A 19390-nucleotide genomic window follows, 5' to 3' on the forward strand; every position below is an offset into this window, starting at 1 on the left:
GAATAGATCGCCGATGTTTGCAAATTATCAGAAGACATTATTTTTCAATTAAATAACACATTTTAATCCCAAACCATGGTCCCTTTGAAATATGCTCGAGTCTCCCATTGAATCGCGCGTCAAAAATGCGCCGAAAACGCAAAAAAAACGCAAATTACTCCAAGGAAAAATGCAACAAAAACGCAGCAAAAACGTCAGTTTTTCACGCATTGCACACGCACGTGAAACGCAACGCTAGTGTGCAAGAGGCCTAAGTCTTTTTTCACTAAATTGGAGTGCTGCCGTCTTTCATCTTTTTGGATATATATATATATATAATCGCCATTTGAACCATTTAGTGTTTTCAAAACATCAATATATATTATACTCGAGTATAAGTCGAGTTTTTCAGCACTATTTTTTTTCAGCAGTATATATATATATATATATATATATATATATATATATATATATAAAAAATTAATAGTCACCTTTTCCAATTCCCCCGGGCAGGTCTTCTTCTTACTTCATGTGTGCCAGGTCAATGACAGGTCCGTCATGATGTCAGCTGCTGTCAGCTACACGTGAAGTAAGAAGAGGAGATGCCCGGGGTGTCAGAAAGTACTCAGTTTATTTTTTTATGTGCTGGGCATACAGGAGGCTGGCAGGCTATATACCAAAGGGGGCTGACTGGCTATATACTAAAGGGGCTGGCTATATACTACAAGGGGCTGGCTGGCTACTACAGGGGGGCTGGCTATATACCAAAGGGGGCTGGCTATATTGTACAGGGGGCTAGCTATACGAAGGATTATAAACCAAACACACTGACATACAGGTGTGTGCCCCCCTTTGGCAGGATCTGCAGTTCTTTTAGCTTCTTATGCCTTTATTCTAAAGAAAAAAAAGGCTTTACAAATTATGCAAATGAGCCTGAGAGGCTCCAGGCTCCATTAACACCTATGGACCCAGGAGCCCATATATCTCATTTGCATAATTAAAACGCCTTTTTTTCAAAGCCAGGTCATAAGAAGCTAAAAGAAGAGCAGACCCTGTCAGATGGGACACTCCAGTATGTCAGTGTGCTTGTTTTATAATTCTACAGTCAGGTTGTAGATGTCCTTTAAGGTCCTTAGCACTTTGTGCAGCACATTTACAAGACATTGATGGCCCTGACTCAGGAGTTGAGCAAGTGCCATCAGCAGAGGTTGTCAGCTGTAAAATACAGCTGATACACAGCTGCAATAGCTGAGATTGCAGATAGCCCTGTTCTCGTTGTTCAGCTATTGATGCTGCAGTCAATGAAAACTGTCATTTAAATTAAATTTGGGGAGAAGAGGAACTTAGGAACTCAAGTGTGCATTAGGTAAGTAATGATTTAATTTCTTTTTTTTTTTTTTTTAATATCCCGCAGTATTGGAGCTAATAGATATAGTTGAAACCAAAAGTGTACATACACTTTATTAACCCTTAAGGACGCAGGTTTTTTTCGCTCAATTCTCGCTCTCCACCTTCAAAAATCCATAACTTTTCATTTTTATGTGTACAGAGCTGTGTGAGGGCTTATTTTGTGCGTAACAAATTTTACTTTTCTGTTATGTTATTTATTATTCCATGCAGTGTACTGGGAAGTTGGAAAAAAATTCCAAATGTGGAAAAATTGAAGAAGAAAAAAACGCATGTGGGTCACGTTCTTGTGGGCTCAGTTTTTATGACTTTCACTCTGTGCTCCAAATAACACCTCTACTTTATTCTTTGGTTCGGTACAATCACGGTGATACCAAATTTATACAGGTTTTATTGCGTTTTAATACATTTTCAAAAATTAAATGAATGTGTACAAAGAAAAAAAAATTGACATCTTCTGACGCTAATATCTTTTTCATACTTTGGCGCACGGAGCTGTGTCATGTGTCACATTTTTTGCAAAATAAGCCGACGTTTACATTGCTACCATTTTGAGGTCTGTGCGACATTTTGATAATTTTTTATTCCATTTTTATGTGATGTAAAATGGTATATAAGTCGTGTTGTGGACATTTGTGCGCCATTTTTCCGTTTTGGGGGTCACCGGCGGTAATAACAATTTTTATATTTTGATAGATCTGGCATTTTGGGACGCGGCGATACCTAATGTGTTTGTGATTTTTACTGTTTATTATGTTTTATATCAGTTCTAGGGAAAGGGGATGATTGGAATTTTTAATATTTTATACATTTTTTAAATTTTTTAAAATTTTTTTTTCGCTATTTCTTAGACCATCTAGGGTACTTTAACCCTAGATGGTCCGATTGTTCCTCCCATATACTGCAATACAACTGTATTGCAGTGTATAGCGTTTTTGCATAGGATTCATTACAATGAGCCACTGGCTCATTGTAACAAATCTTCATAAACCAAGCAGCCTCGGGTCTGACAAAGACCCGCGGCTGTCATGGCAACCGATCGCCGCTTGGGGGAGTGACAATCTCAAGAAAGATGGCAGCGCCCACGTGCCGCTGTCTTTTACCGCCATTAATAGCCGTGATCGGTGCAAACAGGTGAGCCCTATGCATACACTCTCCGCACCTCTGCGCTGTAGAGCTATGGCGCAGAGCGTTAAGGGGTTAAAAGACATATATGCATAATCTGAAATTAAATCAGAATAAACCTTTCCTGGTTTGGGTCAATTAGGATTACCAAAATTATTTGTAATTGCCAAAATGCCAGAATAATTGGAGAAAAAAAAGTTTTAAGGCATTATTCCTTTTTGTGAAGTCAAAAGTTTACATACACTTGAGCCAGTAGGTGGGTATTTCCAGAACCCCTAAGTGCTGTAGCTTTAGGCCACGGTCACACGCTTCGCTAGGCGTCCGTTCATAACGCGACGCTAGCGCACAGGGGCGGTCCTCGGCCCGAACGCACATGCGTTTCCAGGGAAACGCATGCAATCGGCTTATCAATCGCAATCGCCCCTGTGCGTTAGCGGCACGTTATGAACGTACGCCTAGTTGAACGTGTGACCGCGGCCTTAAAGGCTGTTGCACTGAGCAGAACAGGTCTCACCTCCCACTGCAATTCCTGCTGCTAGATTGCTCATCGGACCCAATGCGATCAGAAGAAAGTGGTATTTTAAGTTCCTCTGATCCACTCTTACCAGTCAATGGAGCACAGGATGATCCTCTAAGTAAATAATCCCATGTCCACATTGTATGAAATATAACTAAGGGTACATTCACACGTACGTTCGCCGTGATGGAGAGGAGGAGTGGTGACCTCTCCCCTCTCCATTGCCATGCATGGCGCACATGTCCTATCTTTTCCCCATGTTTTAACGGTATGGTGCTGCATGTGTACTGCACCGTATCGCTCCATGCGCCCATTGCCGGCCAACGGGTGACATATGTATGGCCACAAGATTGCAGTCATATAAACGTCCCCCTACATAACTCTAAAACAGCGATGGCAAACCTTTTAGAGACCGAGTGCCCAAACTACAACCAAGACTAACTTGTTTATCGCTAAGTGCCAACACAGAAATGTATTAGTGATTTACACTCCCTGCTCTGTCACAGCTACAATGATAATCCAGATCTGTCCACACCTTTCCACTCCTCCAGTAGTCCCAGGTAGCGCTGTCACTTTAAAATAGCTCTGTGCACAGAAAGTCCTGGGCTGTCTGGGACTGCAGGAAGATACCTGGAGTCCTCTTTGGTGATGGCCTGGGTGCACACAGAGAGGGCTCCGAGTGCCACCTCTGGCATCAGTGCCATAGGTTCGCCACCACTGCTCTAAAGCCTCTTTTTTGCAAACACCAGGGCATGAGAAGCTAAAATAAGAGTACTTCATGCCAGAGGGGCAAACACCAGTATGTCAGTGTGCTTGGGTTACAATCCTTGATCCTGGTGATAGATGTCCTTTAGGTCAGGTAAATTGGTTTTTACCATTTATTTGAGAGATTTGCACTTTGCCTTTGATCAATTATTAGGATTTACTCTGGGAGTCCAGACACGAAAGTGAGTTGACCTCAGCAGTGATACCGTGACATCGGATGCTCCCGTACTGGATTATGAGCGCTAGGGTGCAAACCTAATCTTTTGGAATATAATCCTCTTTGAAAAAATGGGACTGGTGAGTCTGACTATTCTAAGGCTGCTGTTCTTGGAGATCAGTGGGAATGAGCAGTAACATTTTAACAGTTTTATTTCAATGCTGTTCCTGCAGTTTAGCAAGGCCTGCATCTCAGGATTGTCCCATGAAGATTACATGGCAACATTTCTTTGTGTTTAGAACAAGGATGCTTTTTAACTCCAGCTATAATACTTCTTTACAATAGAGAAATCCTGTTGCCTAGAAACGTTACTGTACTTACATTCAAGTTCACAGATTATTATACCCCCTCGGTCCAAAAACAGTAACCCTTTAATGAATTTAGATTTAGTACCTTCACATTATTCAGTCCCAGTCTTTATTACTTACATTTAGACTTTCCCCATTATTAATTTATATATAGCCCTTCCCACCTACTATATAGGTAAAATTAATAAAAGTTACTTACCTCTGTGTTATCACACAGTGCTGATGCAGATACCAGTGATTCTTTTTTTGCCCTGTATGGATCTGCCTATAGCTTTTGGCAGATCCACACTTCTGGTGGGCAATTTCTATGGGGCATGTGGGCCTCATGTCAGTTGCTTGATCAGCCCTTGTTGTATGTTTTTGATTAAATATGCAGTTAGAATTTTACCTAATTTGCCATTTTTGTTTTTTCTTTTTGTGAGCTTGATTAAAGTGCTTTGTAAAATAGTTAATTTATTAACTGTTTGCACACGCTTGCTAAATGAGTGTTAATTTATTTGCTGTTAGTATGTCATTCTTATGCACATTTATTTACTGCTTGCATACTGTAACTTTGGTGCCGTTATGGTTGTCTTGCAATATATTTTCTGCTTCCAATGAATATCTCTATTTCTACTCTAAATTCCCTACCACCTTCCCATTTTATTCTAGATTCTCTTATTAACGGTTTTCAATTAATTTTATTGGTCCTAATAATTATTTAAACAAACTTTTGCAGTAATATCAGTCCAGCTACTGCTGTGCTTTACATGCTACTGGAACGACTTCCTGATAGCAAAAAGGGTCCCACCGTCACTTTTTGATGGCAGCAAGGCAAGTGATCCTTCAACGTTGCAAGCAGGGCCAGCGCCAGCAATGGGCATAGTGCCGGGGCCCAGAGCTACTTAGCGAGCCCACATAAGGCTGTAAGTAAGGAATCCATGGGAGTTAGGGGGGCTGTATCAAATGAATCTATGGGGTGTGAGGGGGTGCTTATATAAAATAACCATGAGGGGACTGTTTGGTATGATAAACTAGGGAATTTTTGGTATGATAAACTAGGGAACTGTTTTAGTTTCTGAATTTTTAATGTCACCACATGAGATTACTGCAAAGGGGGCTCACTGAGGCTCTGTTGCCCAGGGTCTTACAGAAACCTGGAGCCAACCCTGGTTGCAAGTCAACATCTTCCCCAACCAAATTTGCTTCCTCTTTTTGGCTCCAGGGAGTTGGCTCTGTATGATTCGGAGGGTGATCCCCTCACATTGCAGTTAGATAATGACTACCTCACAGAGGTGCAAAGATTTCCCATTCCATTCTCATTTCTTTGACTATTTACTCCATTTCTGTTTACACTTGATGTTTCACTAAAATTGTAATTGAAAAACAGAACAGGCTCTTCTCTATGTATAAATATAGTAACTCTAAATAGGTGCCGATTCATTTTGTAATACATCTTTTTAGTAATTTAAGATCAATTTATTTTCTAATGCTTTCTTTTTACCCCAGCATTATTTTCTTATAACCTCTTCTCTGGAGAAGTTTGCTGCGTTGTCCTTCATCCAGCAACCTTTAATCTGGACCATACATTTACAACAGCACAGAACCACTTATTGTAGAAGTTGTACAGTCATTAAGGGATTTTCCAGCAGAAGTATATTAATGATTTAGTAGACTCCTATAGAACAGAACTCTTCTACTGAGTCAGTTCACATGCTTAATTCTGGAATTGGTGAATTGGTTGGAATCCTTAGTCTTTGCTCCTAATTATTTATTCTAAGGACCAATTATTATTCTAATGACCAATCCTATAAAAAGATCATCAATATATTTAGGCCGGAAATCCCCTTATAACAGAAGCATAAACAATATAAAGGAAAGGTATCAGAAGCAATAGTAATGGCGTATGAAAGCCTTTTTGTTACTTCTTAGAGTTTCATGCACGTACGGGTCCCTGATGTCATGCTTCCCTTTTTATAGCAGAAAAAAATCATAGGGGCTGCTAATAATAGGACCCACTGTTCATGCAACTTTATAGAAACTGTTGGCAAGTGGAAGGGCTTCCATTTACCATCAGTATTGGACTTTCATCAAAAGAGATGTGAACTGAGCATTCGATAGCTTTCAAACATGGAAATGTTAATGGTTTAATTTTGATGCTAGATTTCCTTTAAAGGGGTTGTCCAAGCATTTTGAAAAATAAATATATACTTACCTTGTCCGGCACTCCTGGTGTCCCACACCACAGTCTTCTGCTGCTGTGCATTAGTTTCAATTTGTATCAGACACTAGGAAATCAGCCACAGGTCTAGGGGCATGGAAGGGACAGACAGCGGCATAGGACACCGGAAGTGTCCCAGATAAGGTAAGTATACGTTTATTATATTGTACAGCCCACTCCAGGCCACCTATATATTTTTTTTAACATACTTGGATAACCCCTTTAAGACAAGTGGGTGGTGCTTAAAGGGTTTCTGCAAACACAGTGCCATATAGTACAACCTTTCAAGCAACACTCTCTACCATTCGACTGTGCTTGACAACTGCAGCCAGCGCCTTCACTCACCCATTACTGTATCTTCTTAATTTTGAGGCTTGGTGGACGATCTAAAGGTTGACTCCAAAGATAATAGAGTGATGGTGTATCCAAGCAACAAGTTTTTATTTTATACTGAAAGGACACTATTACAAGTACAAAAAACACACAAAACACTTCATCATGTTAAATTTATGCAGAGACTTTATAGATGTAATAAATAAAATGAGATCTTCCCACTGAAACAGTACACAGGACTAGTAAACAGTACAAAGCCACAGTAGTCACTCCAGAGGTAAACAGTGTTATTCTGTCATATTGTCATATCCCATGAGTGTGTATTGATCAAAGAATCAGAATGCAGGTGCCTATAGTACAGAGAGCACAGACTGAAACACAAGTAGATCTCTTTTTTTAACAGCATCTAAATGCTAATTTATTCTAATCTTTACATATCATTTAGTTAAGCTAAAAGATAAATTACCTAGTAATTTGACAGAACCAAGTCCCACCTAGATATATTCGCAATAGACTTATGTATCCATATAGTTTGAGGTCACCTATGATAGGGATTCTCTATTGTAGAACACGGAAACACTGTAGGGTTGTAAACATAATATTATTTTGTGGGGTTTTTTTATCCTATCATTTTTTAACATATAAATAATAAAAGAAAGCTGCAGATCTGTAACATTATTTCATAACAATATTTAAGGTTCTACCCTTTGTTAATAATCACATTTGTGGGGCTAAATAATATTCAGGCCATGCGAGTGCTGTATCTTTACTTCTTTCAGTATACAAGTTTGCTTTTTTATTTATGGTTATGAATGAACAACAATTAGCATTTTCTCATGATGACTTATATGAAAAAATATTAATTTATCAGCAATGGCAGATGTTCCACAGGTCACGCAGCATCTGATCTTTACAATGATTTCAGTGCAAATATATAAAACCAATACCACAAGCGCACTCTCTATTACTGTCTGATCATTGTGTCAGGGCCTGGACAATGTCCTTTGCTAGCATAGTGGCTATCACCATTTTTTCACTATTGATAGTCAGCAATCCAGAAGTAGCATCCTTTAGAGTCAAGGTCACCAGGACGAGGGTTCCACTGGACACGGTTTTAGCTGCAAATCTGTGGGGGCAAAATAAATATTATTAACACATTTCTGTGCTTGTACAAATATATTTTTCTAAATCATTTTACTATGTTAAACAAATTATAGAAGTAGGGTATGAAGAGAAACATAGGCCCAAATATATTATTGTGTCTGCATCAGTTTTTTGTCTAATTTTGCACCCGTGTCTTTGAAGCTTGCACATGTATTTGTGCCACTTTTGTGTCATGTTCCACTTTCTCAGAGACTTTATAAAACTGTACACCTAAAGGAGCCCTAATTCTGTTGAAACTGCATGACGCAAAGTGCACCAAAAAAAAGATGCAACTGTGCCACAACCTGAAAACTGTCTGAACATGAGCGAGGCAAAGTCACAAAAGACAGATTGCACCCGTTTTCATATATTTGGGCCATCGTGTGAAACAAGCAAAAGGCAGCACTCAAAATATAAGATTATTTCTAAAGCCCTATAGACAATTTAAAAAATGAGCCAATGATTGTTCGTAAGAGCTGTTAACAATCCTGGGCCATTGTGATAGAGCTTTAGTTGCATTACTGTAAGAGATTAGAAGAGAAAAATGTATTCTGTCCCCTCATTTGTTTAGTTTTTTTTTCCCTGGTACCAGCAAGCCATCCCATGTGGTCCAGGTGTTTTTAATTCTATACAAACACACACACACATGTTGCAATTAACAAAGAAATTTTATTTAAAATATTTTAACTGTATTCAAATCCTAATTCCCAAATAAAAAAAACACAACATATAGCTGAATGTAGGAAACCAGAAGAAGAATGAAGTGTCTAAAGACTGAACACACCATGCAGGCACTACCTTATACATTTGGGGTCTGCCTCAGGAATATCTGTATCACTGTATTAGGAAAACAACTAGTTAACACATGGTAAACTGTAGCAAGTGTTAAATATTGTTTTGAATATGATACAAGCCAAAACATGTGGAGAAAACTGTAGATTATTCAAGAGACATACACTCACCGGCCACTTTATTAGGTACACCTGTCCAACTGCTCGTTAACACTTAATTTCTAATCAGCCAATCACATGGCGGCAACTCAGTGCATTTAGGCATGTAGACATAGTCAAGACAATCTCCTGCAGTTCAAACCGAGCATCAGTATGGGGAAGAAAGGTGATTTGAGTGCCTTTGAACGTGGCATGGTTGTTGGTGCCAGAAGGGCTGGTCTGAGTATTTCAGAAACTGCTGATCTACTGGGATTTTCAGGCACAACCATCTCTAGGGTTTACAGAGAATGTTCCGAAAAAGAAAAAACATCCAGTGAGTGGCAGTTCTGTGGGCGGAAATGCCTTGTTGATGCCAGAGGTCAGAGGAGAATGGGCAGACTGGTTCGAGCTGATAGAAAGGCAACAGTGACTCAAATCGCCACCCGTTACAACCAAGGTAGGCAGAAGAGCATACCTCCCAACATTTGTGAAAGGGAAAGAGGGACAAAATGGCGGCACGCTACACGTGCCGCGGCGATCCCCCTAAGCCACACCCCCAATCACTCCCTGGCCACGCCCCAAATTTTAGCCATATTATAATAATAAAAATGATCTCAATAAAAAAAAAATATATATTATCCTCATTGGGATTAGAACCCAGAACCTGCAGTGTCCACGTATAATAATATCACAGCGCCTCAACCAACTGAGCTATAATCTCAGTGATTATCTATGTGTAGAATTTTGGTAACTAAGAACTATGACTACTGTTACACTGTGACACAGATTTAATGCCTTGGTATATAGGGAGGGATCTTCTCAGAGATGATTGTAATTATTGAGACTATTATTATTATTATTATTATTATTATTATTATTATTGAGATGATGATTATTATTTTTACCATTATTAATAATCATCTCCATAATAATAAAATGTATAATAATAATAATAATAATAGTCTCAATAATTACAATAATAATCTCTGAGAAGATCCCTCTATATATCAGGGCATTAGTCTGTGTCACAGTGTAAATGGCAGATAACACTTCTTAGTTACCAGAAATACTCAGCTCTGTAACACTGGGCTTATAGCTCAGTTAGTTAAGCTTCTGTCTATGGTGCATTTATGGTGCATTTTGGTGCATTCTGTCTATGGTTAATTTAATTAAATAAAGAGCTTGTGTCTGGGGAAGCCCTGGAGACCATATATGGACAGATGCTGATCTGAGCTGATGACGTGGTCCCTGCTCTCTCAGCTAAGCCGACACTTCTCTGAAAAGGATTCCCTGCCTGATGTCTGCTCTGGGTAACCCTAGGAGATGCAGTGACCATCAGTTCTGGCTTTCAAAGTATTTACTATGGGGACACAGCGCCGGGACACAGCGGGACCTGGGGGGAAAATCCGTGACAATCTGACAGCTGCCCGTTTCGCGGGGCAGAGGTAAGAAAAACGGGAAAGTCCCGTCAAAATCGGGACGGTTGGGAGCTATGGAAGAGCATCTCTGAACGCACAGTACGTCGAACTTTGAGGCAGATGGGCTACAGCAGCAGAAGACCACACCGGGTGCCACTCCTTTCAGCTAAGAACAGGAAACTGTGGCTACAATTTGCACAAGCTTATCAAAATTTTTGTGGATTTACTGGACGGCTGATGATGTCAGTAGCTTTTCCCTTGGAGTGTCACATGATTGTGTAACCTAACAACTGATCCACAGATATGAATGGCACATGGATGACTTGTTACATCTGCAATGTCTACCCCATGTATGTATCCGATCACATGAAATCACAGCATGCCTCCATGGAGGCACAGGTAGGAGAAGAGGTGTAGGAGAAGAGGTCCATGGAGGCATGGTGAGGAGTAGAAATCCATAGAGGCATGCTGTGATCAGGACTTTAGATGACATCACCCTGAGCACATGACATTAAGTGTCCAGAGCTCTCATTTTCTGCATAGCATATCATAGCAGTGCAGAGCAGCATATCATAGCACTGAGACCTGCCAATCAGAAACAAGGAGGCAGAGCAATGCAGTAACCACTGAATATGCAGGGCCTCACTGAACTCATTTAGTGTAATTGGACTCACATCAGCTTAGCTGCATATAAGTTAACCAACTGATTTGTTAACATTCCAACCATGGAAAGGAACCATTTAGGGATAAGGGCAATGCTTTTTAATCAAAGTTTTTAATAGTATTTATTTGGGTGGGTTATTTTAAATGGAAAGTTGTCTGTGGAGTCTACTTTAGACCAGCTATTAGTTGGTCTAGTTTAAGGAGGCCACACCCCCTTTCCAGGCAAGTCAGAAACTAAAAATGGTCTAAAACCTTTAATACAATGTTGAACAAGGCATTTCAGGTACAAGTTACTCCAGTATTCTGATATAGAGAGCGTGTCTTTAGTATTTTCAAGATTTCGAGCCATATGTCCACAAAAACAGTGCGCCCATATTTCAACAGTTTTTGTGGATCTACTGGACGGCTGATGATGTCAGTAGTTTGTCCCTTGGAGTGTCAAGTGATTGTGTAACCTAAGAACTGATCCACAAATATGGATGGCACATGGATGACTTGTTGCATCTCTATTTTTCACATTCCAGTAGACTTGGGAGAGCACACGGGCAAGAATAGGACATGCTCTGAGATTTATTTATTTAGGAGCACTAGGCTCATACACATTGCTGAGGAAACCACATCTGGTGTTCCATCTGTGCTGGCCATTAAGCTGAGCCACTGATGGTAATACATTTGTGTGATCAGGATAATCCAGCAGCACTCTTTATGAAATCTCCTCTCATCTATTTCTTCCTTGCATTTGTATTTGTTTGAAATACTGTACAGGACAATGCTCTGTGTGGCTAAAAGTCAATTCTTATGGTACACAGATAACAAGCATAAGAATTTTGAACACTTCTTACCTGTATTCTTTATCTGCACCACAAGGAACACGATTCATGTTAGCAGCAGATATAACTCGCTGTACAATGACATGATCACTTTGATATTTCCCAGATACTGACAATCGTTCTGTGATCTCATTCATACCAGTTAGTTTACCTGCATTACAGAGAGGCAAATTGTAATGTACCGTACATGCTGTAAGATATTTTTCATTACTACTATTGTAGTGTAAAATGGTGTCATTGTGATGCTATCACTGTGCTCATATAATTTCTAAAATAAAATAAATAAATGACCCAACAAAATAATCAAAGGGGTATTCCAGGAATAGGTATCATTTATATACAATTGGGTTCTTAAAATATAAGCTAATATTTAATTATTTGTTATTTAAAATTTTGCTCCCCTGAAGAATTAAAATGCTACTGACCCTTTGATCAGTCCAGACACAGGACAGAAGATGGCGGCTGGTCACATATCGGGAGCAGGTCATGTGATTACTCCATGCCTGAGCAGGTCATGTGATTACCACTATGTTTGGCTGTAGTTAGTTGGTTTGGCGCATCCTGTATGATCAGTGTTGTGGTGAGACATCATCTCAGTGAGGTAATGTGCAGTAATGGCAGATACACATCATTACTATGTTAACAGAGCAGGACAGTCTGTTACATCACCACTAGGAGCAAAGCATTAGATGGAGGAGGAGTTACTGAGAACTAAAGGATCATGGGACTTGTAGTTTCCAGTGGCGGACATTTTGATGGTAACTCTGAGGCCATAAAATTTTGTGAATCATAAAATAAAACTATTTAGCCCCTTACCGACATGTGACGTAGTACTGGATTTAACCCATTAATTACAATGTGCGACAGTAGTATGGCAGTATATGGTAGGATTAATCAGACAACCTAGGGTTAAAGTACCCTAGGGGGTCTTAAAAATAGTAAAAAAAAAAAGTTAAAAAATAAAAATTATATAAAAAACCCTAAAAATTCAAATCATCCCCTTTCCCTAGAAGTTATATAAATAAACAGTAAAAATCATAAACAAATTAGGTATCGCTGTGTCCGAAAATGCCAGATCAAAAATATAATAACGGTTTTTCATGGCCTTTAACCCTGGAATGGAGAATAGCGGCCAAAGTCGAAAATGGCACTTTTTTTGAAAAAAATAAAAAATTCAATGGTGATTAAAAGGTCGTATAGTTCTAAAAATGGTAGCATTGAAAATGTCATCAGTCACAAAAAACGTCACCACCCTCAGCTCCGTACACTGAAGAATGAAAAAGCAACGGAAATGGCAAAAAAAAAAAAAATTGTACAGGAGGTTTAAATTCTTGTAAATGTATGAAAACATTATACAAATTTGGTATCCCTGTGATCTTAACGACCCAAAGAATAAAGTAGACATGTTATTTGGGGTGCAGAGTGAAAGCCGTAAAATCCCAGCCCACAAGAAAACGGCACAAATGCGTTTTTTCACCAATTTTACTGCATTTGGAATTTTTTTTCCTGCTTCCCAGTACACGGCATGGAATATTAAATGCCATCACTATGAAGTGCAATTTGTTATGCAATAAACAAGCCCATACACAGCTCTGTACATGGAAAAATAAAAAAGTTTTGTGACTCATGACATTCAGGTTTCTTAGATTATTTTATTTATAGCATCATGGGTTTTTGTATCAGATGTTCATATTCTGGGAATACCCCTTGACACAAGCTACATTTTCTTTTGCATTTTGATATTTCTTTTGCAGTAAGTTATGTGTGTGTGTGTATATATATATATATATATATATATATATATATATATATTATATAGCGTTAGAAAAACAAGGTAAACTATGTGGATCTGGCAGGTGAAAACCACATCCAGTATTATATCTCCTTTATATTATGTGCCTGTCATATCTGCACATCTTTACTCACCCTGCTCTCTTTTGAATTCATTTTCACTCATGAATACAGGAAGCATTAGCTCTCCCACTGGCGGCTGGATGGACACATAGAACTGGCGCATATGCGTGCTGAAAAATGAACATATTATATACATTGTTATTCATTAACTATACACAAAATTTACAAACATAATTATTGAAATAAATATAAACAAAATGTATGCTCTCACCATAGTTGGAAGTTGGCAGCTTGTGTGGAGTCACAGAAATCTATTCCCATGATTACAGTAGCACTATCTCCTGGCGCCAGTGATTCTGTGAAATAAAATGCATATACTGACAACTGTGCACACATCAGACTATGGGGCAGATTAATCAAACTGTTTGCAAGACCTGGTACCACATTTATGAAAAGGCTGCCACCCCCTAGATACTTTTGTGAATGGTCCGCCAAAAGGGTCATGTCCTCTGCAAAATGTGCAATGTGTGCCATTGGGTTTAAAGGGCATGGCCTAAATTGCAGCAAAAAATGAAATGCAAAAAAAAAGGGCAGATTGTTCTGCACCAACCTATAGACGGTGCAAAGTTAGATTATAAAAGTCTTAAACTATGCCAGATTTCTCATTCAGCATAAGAAAGAGAGATTTATCAGAAGTATCTGAGGTAAAACTGTTCTAGATGCCCATGGAAACTAAACAGAGTTCTGCTTTAAAGGAAACCTACCATTTGATTTGATGCACTACGAAGCAAACATGCCTTGAGAATGGTGTTGCTACACTGATGCAGGATCTTATCTTGGTTAATCCCTGAGCTGAGTGGTTTTGGTGAAAAAACAATTATACCATTCTGGACCTTGGGAAAGCTGGGACAGACTGGCTTACACATTAGATGGGAGCTTGGAATTGCAAATGGCTGCTATGTAAAGTATGACTAAGCATGACGAGTCAAACACTAATCAACCTTAGCTGAATGACTCATACACAGCAGCTGGGGGATGGTTCAGCAATTGATTTTTCTGTCTAGCAGGAAGAGAAGTGCAGGAGATGATGATGCAATCAGAGAGAAACTTCCCTGCTATGAGAAGCAGCAAAGCAAGCGCCAGAGCAGAGATAGAAGCCACAGAGCTTCATTATCATAATGTTATATCTGTTTTATCAGCAAAACCACTAAGCACAGGGATTAACCAAGATATGATCCTGCATCAGTGTAGCTACAGCATTCTCAAGGTATGTTTGCTTCATATTGCATCAAATCAAATGGTAGGTTTCCTGTAATTTTATAAACAGCTGTGGGAAATTGAAAACTAAGCTCTGATTGTATACCATGGGAAACTATAACACTTCTGCTCTCAGACACTTTTGATAAATCTTTTCTATCATACATTCAGTGGCGAGAATTTATCAGAAGTTTCTTGGGTAAAACTGTTCTAGTTGGACATGGCACCCAATCAGATCTCATCTTTGATTTTACAAACAGCTGTGGGAAAAGGAAAGCTGAGCTCTGATTGCTTGTTATGGGCAAATAGAACAGCTCTTCTCTCAGACACTTCTGATAAATCTCCCCCAGTGTATATACATGTTTGTAAAAGTTTTTAACATATACAGGCACCGTGTGGTCAGTTGTGTTGTATGTATATGTTACTTAGGAGCTCAGTGTGGGACATAGTTATTATCCAGGGAACACTCAAACCTAAGTGACTATGGTATATTTAGGGGGACAGTGTATTGTGCTGTAAAAAGCTGAAGACTGCTAGGTGGCAAATGGTAAATCACGACAGGAAAAAGTTGTCATGACTTTCTTTACCTATATCTTTAAGTTTCTTTACTCCACTTCTACCTGTGCTTGATCAGCACTGTCGTCACTAGCTAACCTTCTAGTGTGAGAGACAATGATATGCAAGGGATATAGTGCATGATGGTAAAACGTATTTTGGGCTAAGATGGGGGAGATGGGGCACATAAATTAGCCTGCACAAGACCCCAATATTCTCCAGGTTCTTGACAGAGGCTCCTTCTCCTACAGGTTCATGCCAGAGATGTTGAGTTTATACACAGTTCTATTTTATGGAAAAAAAAAAATTAAGATATTTTGTGTACTGAACATGCAGTTAGTGAACAGCACTTGCGCCCTGTATACTTTCAGTCAGCATAGATAGTAACACAACACACTGTTAGTTGTGTTGTTTATGTAATATTTTAAATTTTACTGTAAATTACATACTGTAAATTACAAATGTTTTCTTACAAGACATACAAAAACATTAACTTATCTTAATATAATGATATTTCAAATAGTCAAATGTTATCTAAGCCGTAAGGTGAATGATGCAATGGATGTCAGCTGTGAGGTCTGTGAAAAAGCAGGAGGGAGGAGCTGTACAGGAGCACAAAGGTGGGGGCCAAGAGCTGAGCAGTCTGCAGCATGACAATTCACATGTTGTTATTTGATATACATCCAAACCTAAGCCCAATCCCTAGGACTACATAGAATATTTTGCAAGGTAAGTTATAACACACAATTATATTGTAATGCAAATGCTTAGAGAAAGCAGAAAGGAATATTTGCACTACAGCTGTAATGGGCTTTTCTGTGTCTTTAGTGAAAATGAGGTCCCTGGTGACAGGTTCCCTTTAAACATGCAGGGCATAAGGTAGCGAAGCAAATGAGTGGTAGTGCTATAGTGCAATAAGGTAGTATGTATATAAGAAGTGCATTATACAGTCAAGTAGAGGGTGCAGGGATGGAAAGATGTGTTTAATAATAAATAATAATAATTCTTTATTTATATAGCTCACACAGATTATACAGCGCTGCACAAAGCTTGCCAAATCGGTCCCTGTCCCCAATAGGTCTCTCAATCTAATCAACATACCAGTATGTTTTTGGAATGTGGGAGGAAACCAGAGGACCTGAAGGAAACCCACGCAAACACGGAGAGAAAATACAAACTCTTATGTACCTACATTAAGTCATTAGAGTGTTTAGCAAATCTGTTCTCTCTGTAAGCGCCTGCTGGGCTACTAGTTATATTGGTGTTATATTATCACCATGCTATTCATTTACAAAAAAAAGATTTGAAAGGTTTACCTATTTCCTGAAACTCTTGCATCCTCATGCCACACAGCAGCTTGGGCTCACTTGTACGGATATTTTTCACTTCACTGTCAGTGTTGTTTGAGATCTTTATTTGAACAGAGACCATGCGCTGATCAGGTGTAAAGGGCTGGCGGCTGAATATATACTCCATAGAGAGACCCTCTCCTGTCATCCGATGCAGCAACTCAAATGTGCGCCCAGAAGAAAATATAGGACTGATAACCTGAAGATGTAAAATGAACAGGGATACAGGATCATATGTTGGAATTAACTAGAATTGGTACTATCCATCACTGCACAGCACAATGTTACTTACTGCTGGGGTTAGAGATGTGTCTGTTAATGATAAACCTTCAAGGTCACTCACGAGGCTGGATGAGACAATACTTCCTGAAGTTGTAGGAGGAGCAGAGGGAACTGAGACTATGAGACAAAAAACTTTTAAGTCAGCTTAAATTACCGCATATAAAAGGTTTTCATATATATCATGGAAGAAATTATACTACATAGTGAGGCTCATTTACCAAGGGTCCGCGATTCGCGCCATTTAAAAGGGGTTTGTGTCGCACGCAATCAGATTTGGACGCATTGGCGCCGGCTTTCATGTGACAGAAATGGGGGGGGGGATGCCGTCAGGCGATCCGACTGATTCGAACTAAGCACGGAATTTAACTTTTATACACAGGGAAGAAGAAGGTGAACTCCGGCGGACCTGAGCGAGGAGCGACACATGCGGGATATCGGCACAGTGCATTATCGTCGGACAGTCCAGATCGGGGATCGCGACTCAGACGGGTAAATAAATGTGCCCCAGTATCTGCATTACATTAATGGAAGTGGGTTGTTGATGCAGTCATATATTTCCGTGCTATATTTGATAGAAATGATTTTCCCTAGTCAATTATTCATAGATGTACGTCACAAAAGAACTTTCTTTTAGCCATACATACTATTATGTTGCATACTAAAAAAAAACTATAATCTTGTATGCCAAAAGTTATCTGTGTAAAGCCATAAACTAAGGCTATCTGCCTACAAATGTTGGCAAAATTAGCTATAAAAACAAATCTTAATATCAGTTTTTCCAGGTTGATTTGCTTCAGTCTGGCATCTGTTTTTAATGGATCCTATAGATACATACTGGGGAGGGTTAGAAGTGGAAAAAAAGTACTTCATGTTTTATTTTTATAGTGTTCATCCTGGTATTTGTAGGCAAGTGGAATCCCATAGTTTTTTTTAGTTTTTACTGTGTTTAAGTTCGGTTAAAAAAAATGTTTCTCAGTGTTACCATATTCTGAACCTATATATATATGAAGCTATTTGTTGGAGCAGTTGTTTAAAATTCTCCTGGGCCGGGTTTATATGGAATGGATTCGCAGGCTGGTAGTGGGGCGGTCCATTCCACCTTCCTATTTGGGCTAGGTTAGGTTTTGTGTCATCCAGCACTTTGGAGTTTTGTTTGGGTTTTATGCCTGAATGTGAAGGCTATACTTTTGTATAAATAAATGCAGACAAGACTTGTTTTGGACTGAACTTTGGTGTCACTGTCTTGATCTGTACCGCAAATCTCTGTTACTGGGTCTCTACTGGGCCAATTCCCCACAATATTTTTACAAGCGTTTTAAAAACGTTATTTCAATGTTTTATATAATTTTTATGTGTGAGGGGTTAATAGCAGGTGTTAGCAGTTGGCTTCTGTGCTATGATGTAGCAAAAGCTGCTATATATCTGTAGTCAATGGGACTGAAAATAGAAGGATGGGCTCATATTATAGTTCATAATGCAACAGGAAGGCATTAAGTCAATGCAGTCTCCAGCAGAATTGCCTTCAAATAGACCCATGGGAATGTATCCCACACTATATATGTTCAAAACAAACAAAACCTTGCATTCAGCATTGATGATATGTTTGAGGCCCAAAAGTAACAAACCATGCTGTTCATAAAGATGCCAGCGCAAATTATCCACATGTCCACATTTTACGTACAGTCATCTAGATCCAGTAATGACATCTCCTTGCTCTCTTTGGGCTGCTTCACTGCTTGCTTTGTTCCTGCAGACTAAGTATAGAAAAGAAAATAAATGCATATGCTCCCCCTGAAAGTACTGCATCAAACATAAGAAAAGTCTGTTGAAGTATTGCTATTTATACTTTTGATAGGGATATAATTTACGCATGACGTTAAAAATATACATATTAACGTAATGGGGGCCTTTTAGGCCCCCATGCACATAATATGGAAAGACACACTTAAATAACCTTCACAAATTTATTTCAAAATTGCTCAATAAAATATGAATAGTGGACAACATTTTAATTATAATTTTTCACAGAAATTTTTTTTTCCCCCCAAATTTCATGCAAAGAAATTAAAACACACAAAATTGAATATAAATCTATAGGAAACTAGCTGCAGCTACATTTTTATTCTAACTTTCTTTTCTATTATATTAGTCTTCCAAACAATTCTGACATGTTATTAATTCAGAAGAGTGTTCTTTGCAAACAGTTTCCTTACAAGTGGAACAATATCGCTCAGTTTTCCCCTCTATGTTTCTTGGACA

General features: G+C 38.9%; 1 protein-coding gene across 5 annotated transcripts in view; it reads right to left on the reverse strand.

Moving 5' to 3' along the window:
- Positions 1-6935: 6935 nt before the first annotated feature.
- Positions 6936-19390, reverse strand: part of AP3B2 (adaptor related protein complex 3 subunit beta 2) — a 48158-nt gene continuing 35703 nt past the window's right edge. For 4 of the 5 annotated variants that reach the window (XM_072147955.1, XM_072147956.1, XM_072147952.1 and 1 more), the window contains exons 21-27: positions 18813-18885; positions 17142-17248; positions 16817-17048; positions 13960-14044; positions 13761-13858; positions 11847-11985; positions 6936-7977 (exon numbers count right to left, since the gene is read on the reverse strand). In XM_072147955.1, coding sequence (XP_072004056.1) covers positions 7827-7977; positions 11847-11985; positions 13761-13858; positions 13960-14044; positions 16817-17048; positions 17142-17248; positions 18813-18885 — 885 coding nt within the window. In that variant the 3' untranslated portion in view covers positions 6936-7826. Of the gene's footprint in view, positions 7978-8773; positions 8832-11846; positions 11986-13760; positions 13859-13959; positions 14045-16816; positions 17049-17141; positions 17249-18812; positions 18886-19390 lie in introns of those variants that run through there. The other variant, XM_072147954.1, reaches the window with a different exon arrangement.

Source organism: Engystomops pustulosus, chromosome 4, assembly GCF_040894005.1.
Source record: "Engystomops pustulosus chromosome 4, aEngPut4.maternal, whole genome shotgun sequence".
Taxonomy (NCBI): Eukaryota; Metazoa; Chordata; class Amphibia; order Anura; family Leptodactylidae; genus Engystomops; species Engystomops pustulosus.